The following is a 4,289-nucleotide window of genomic DNA, read 5'->3' as shown; positions in this document are numbered from 1 at the left end:
GTCCATCTACCCCACAGTGGCCCTTAGGTTACTTCTTAGCCAGAATGGTGGTCCCTGATTCACAATTAGATGAAAAACCCCAATAAAGAGTATTAGCACATAGGTCTGCTGAGTTGGCAACTGATCAAATTAAGGGATAGTTAATTAAGAGAAATGACTGCATGAGTACAGGAGAGCTACAATTAAACCAGTCTGGTGTGACTCAGTGCTAAATCAATAACTGAATCAGAGTGTCAATAAATAATACCCAGTGGTGCCTTTGGTTTTTGGGAAATGATGGAGCAAATGTTTGTCTTGATTTCACAACAGCTGTGTTTACTGATAAAACATGTGACCTTGCATGTACACATGCTGGAAAATCCTGGATCAAAAAAAAAAAGAAGAAACTATGACCTACTTAAGGCCAGGACACAAAATGAACAGGTACTGAGTTTCATTAAAAGTTCGAGGTCCTTCAGGTAAAGGGGTCAAGTAGTGAAAGCAGGAACCTGAGATCTTTTCTTTTCTCTTTCACTGGTTTTAATATTTTAACTGTACTATCAGTTTTAGTATAGTGAGTATATACAGTAAGTATATTTAATTAAAAGTACTGTGTTTATTTCTACATTAGTTCAGCTGATTGAAACTGACTTTCTCTGGTAGTAATGTCTAATGCAATGATAACATTTTCACAGTTTTGAGTAACAGATTATTTATCTCTTTTTATTTGCCATAGGTTAATAAGTATCAGGATAGTTTGTCCACTCCCACTCTGTGAACACTATCGTCTTTGAAATAAATTCACTCCTCCTTCAGAATCCTCTCATTTGTACATTGCTCCCCAGTGTAAGGTTCAACATGAGACTTTCCGTAGAGTGGAGCTGGTTTGTTGCTCTTTCATGCCTCCTCTGCATGGGTAAGCTTTTTTTTATTAAAAGAAGAAAAAAACACATACTATATACTTAATATGTAATTTCAGATTAGCAAATTTTCCTGAAGAAACAGGACTCCATATTAACTGTAAGTCAAGCTGAAGTTATATATTTTTTAAAACAGTTGCTGCTGAAAGCAGCTATAAACAGTAATGAATATTGGTGGCATTTTGTCTCTAGACATAATGTTAACTTTGTGAGTGTAGTTGTTATGAAGGACTGGGAACCAACTGTGTAATGTTTTATGTGGCTCTTTGCTTTCTGAAATGTGCATACTTTCTAAAATCTGCACAAAATCTTTATGCCCCAGACTTGTATTTTCCTTTCAGGAGGTGAAGTTCAGTGTGCTTGCTCAGACGAGGATATAAAACGTGAAGGTGTTGAGTACACACTGACCAGGCAGCTGGAGAAAGGCAGCATGTTGGTCTACAACTGTCCTGAGGGTTTCTATCCATTCCCCGCTTTGACCCGCATGTGCCAAGCTAATGGCAGCTGGAGACCAGCACCCAGAAGGTTTTCACCTCAGAAGTGCAAGCGTGAGTGATGCGATGATGATGTTTCTCATTTCGTCTCAGGCTGCCTGCTCGACAGGAAAACTCTGATCTTTCTGTTTCATTTTGCAGCGGTTGAATGTCCAGACCCCACTGTGCTGGAGAATGGAAATGTCTCCCCTCCTCAGGAGAAGTACTTTGTGGGCAATGAGACCATGTATGAGTGCTACTCTGGATACACAATGCGAGGCTCAAACCAACGTGTTTGCCTAAAAAATGGGAAGTGGAGCGGCTCCACTCCAGTCTGTAGCCGTGATTGTAAGCCCTGAACAGCAACGTGCTTTCTTTCTCCTCCTTTCAGGTTTCAGGTTTGAGCTCTATCCTCATTCATGACTGTTTTATGACTAATCTTGTGCCCTTTTTGTTACCACAGCAGAAAATGCATGCCCTGATCCTGGAATCCCAGCTGGTGCCTCCAGAACAGGGAACATTTTTGGAATTGATGACAAAGTGAAGTACACCTGCAATGGCAACTTGTTTTTGGTGGGATCGAGTGAAAGGGTGTGCAAGGAGGGCGGCCAGTGGACCGGCCAAGAGCCGGCATGCTACTGTAAGACAGACACCTACTTATGCTCTTGACATTCTGTCATTTGATATAAGTTTAGTCGTGAAAAAAATCTGCTAGTGGAAACACTGCTCATCGTTATATTCACCTGCAAAAGTTGAATTATGCCGCAACATTCAGACATTTCATGATGTCAGCTTGTGCTCTAGGAAACTGTGATTTCATTGTTTTTTGACTGTCAACAAAATAATTGATTAATCCAGAAAGCTGTGAAACTAATCAAGAATAAACACAATTATTTGACACACTTGTGTCATAACCAAATTTAATAGTGTACCAAGGTACTGACATGAAGCAACTTTCATGGTATATTGCTATCATTATATGACATTTTTGCCTTAAATGTGATTAATTGCTTATCAAGCTTGTTGTCAGTTAATTTTCTTTCACACTGAGCAGCTAAGAACCACTAGCCAGGTAATTAGCCTACTGCTTAAGTTGCCATGTATACTGTTTGAAGGTCAAATAGCTTAATACTTTAACCTCCCTGCCTTTTTCCCTTTTTGCTCTTGCAGACAGACACACATATGACACAATACAGGAGGTTTCCGAGTCATTTGGCAGTGCAATCAGAAACAGCCTCACCACTTTAGAGTCCACTGGTAAGTTCAAGGAATAGGATTACTTGCATAATTCAGTAGCCGTGCTATATGATAACATTTGCATGTTGGGAGGCACATGATATTTTGATAAATTTAATACTAACAAATGATGGCTTAATAATTTATAGGACTTTTTTTTAGTTCACTCCAGCAAAACACACTTCTCTGAATAATGACACATTATTCTGGGCTTGAATCAATCCAGACAACTCTACCTTGTCTTCTGTTGTACTCCTTACTCAATAGAAAACATCTTATATAAATATGGTATGTATGTGTGCTGTGTATGGTACAATAACAGTATTTCTTATGGATTGCTCAGATGACATACAGGGGGAAAAGAGAATCAGGCTTTCCAAAAATGGGACACTAAACATCTATATTGCTGTGGATGTTTCTGAGAGTATAGAAGCGATATACTTCTTGGATGCAAAAAAAGCTGTCATTGCACTTATAGAAAAGGTAAGACACAAACAGCTTTTCTCTTGATTGAACTAGCAGGAAAACAGCAGCCAATATGATGCTGAAATGACAGTACATGTTAAAAGTTTTACATTGTGCAGGAATGGATATGGCACAACTGCTTCTTTCTCAAAATATGCTGTGCAAGGACTAGTTGGGATTGTTTTACTGATTGTGGGCTCAGAAGCACAGGGGTGAGGGATGCTGGCAATATATTTGCTGAGTTGTTAAAACATGTTAGAAATGTAGCACATAGGGTGACTAGCCTGGATATTTAATCAATATGGGGAAAAAGAGACTTGTCAGAGTTTTTATTGAAGCCATTGATCTATTGCTGGTAGGTCAGAACTATCATGATGAGAAACTTTAAATTAGGAGGATTTTGTCTCCATAAAAACTGTGGTGCACTTAATTTGTGTAAAATTTTTAAATAAAATGAGAATGAAAAAAACTTTATTTTAAAATAAAAACATGGTTTTGTTTTATTTTATATATTGTGAATGAAAACTGCTGGAATGAAATCAACACAATCAAACGATTTACAGTAAACAATATTTTGATTTGATTTTGATTTGATTTATTCTTTCAAACATGTAACGACAGTCAATATGTCAACACACATAATTCCACACATATCCACAAATACATTATCAATTTGCTTATACCTAGTACATGCTTGAATGGAGTAGGAAGAAGTTAGACTTATCTAGTCCTACCCCATGACATCATCTTACCATCATTGGTTTGCAAGCAGTATTACTACATAGAAAATTATGTTCTACACCACACTAGTGATATACTAAAAAATATTACAGACTGTTAACATTCTTACATAATTACGTACTTATATGCTTTGTCTAAGTCTTCCTCTCTGTAAACTGCTTCCCAGTCCTGCCCCCCTAAGTCCTCTTTTAGCCTCCTTAATGCTTGTTCAGTAATCACTCTCCTGTAGAACAGATTTGTTTTTGGCCTCTCTTTTCTATACTGGCCCTCATAAACCACAAATACTGGTAGATGATCACTAATATCATTTATAAGTAATCCACTTGTCATTTTGCTGTCAATAACATTGGTAAGTATATTATCTATTAGTGTTGCATGCTGGGTTGTTACTCTACTTGGTTTTGTAATTTTTGGATATAGACTACATCTATATATTGTGTTAATAAACTCCTCAGTTCCTGTGTGCTTGTTAGGA

The 4,289-nt window shown here is 37.6% G+C and overlaps 1 protein-coding gene across 1 annotated transcript in view; it reads left to right on the top strand.

The window, feature by feature from the left end:
• Positions 1–819: 819 nt before the first annotated feature.
• The window catches only part of LOC109959265 (complement factor B-like), a 12,529-nt gene continuing 9,059 nt past the window's right edge, over positions 820–4,289 (top strand). The window contains exons 1-6 of the mRNA XM_020598492.1: positions 820–895; positions 1,241–1,447; positions 1,535–1,720; positions 1,836–2,012; positions 2,543–2,629; positions 2,952–3,091. Of these exons, the coding sequence (XP_020454148.1) occupies positions 838–895; positions 1,241–1,447; positions 1,535–1,720; positions 1,836–2,012; positions 2,543–2,629; positions 2,952–3,091 (855 nt within the window). The 5' untranslated portion in view covers positions 820–837. The remainder of the gene's footprint in view (positions 896–1,240; positions 1,448–1,534; positions 1,721–1,835; positions 2,013–2,542; positions 2,630–2,951; positions 3,092–4,289) is intronic.

This window comes from Monopterus albus, unplaced genomic scaffold (genome assembly GCF_001952655.1).
Source record: "Monopterus albus unplaced genomic scaffold, M_albus_1.0 scaffold38.1, whole genome shotgun sequence".
Lineage (NCBI taxonomy): Eukaryota > Metazoa > Chordata > Actinopteri > Synbranchiformes > Synbranchidae > Monopterus > Monopterus albus.
The sequence above is the reverse complement of the archived record's forward strand: the minus strand, read 5'-3'. Positions and strand labels throughout refer to the sequence as shown.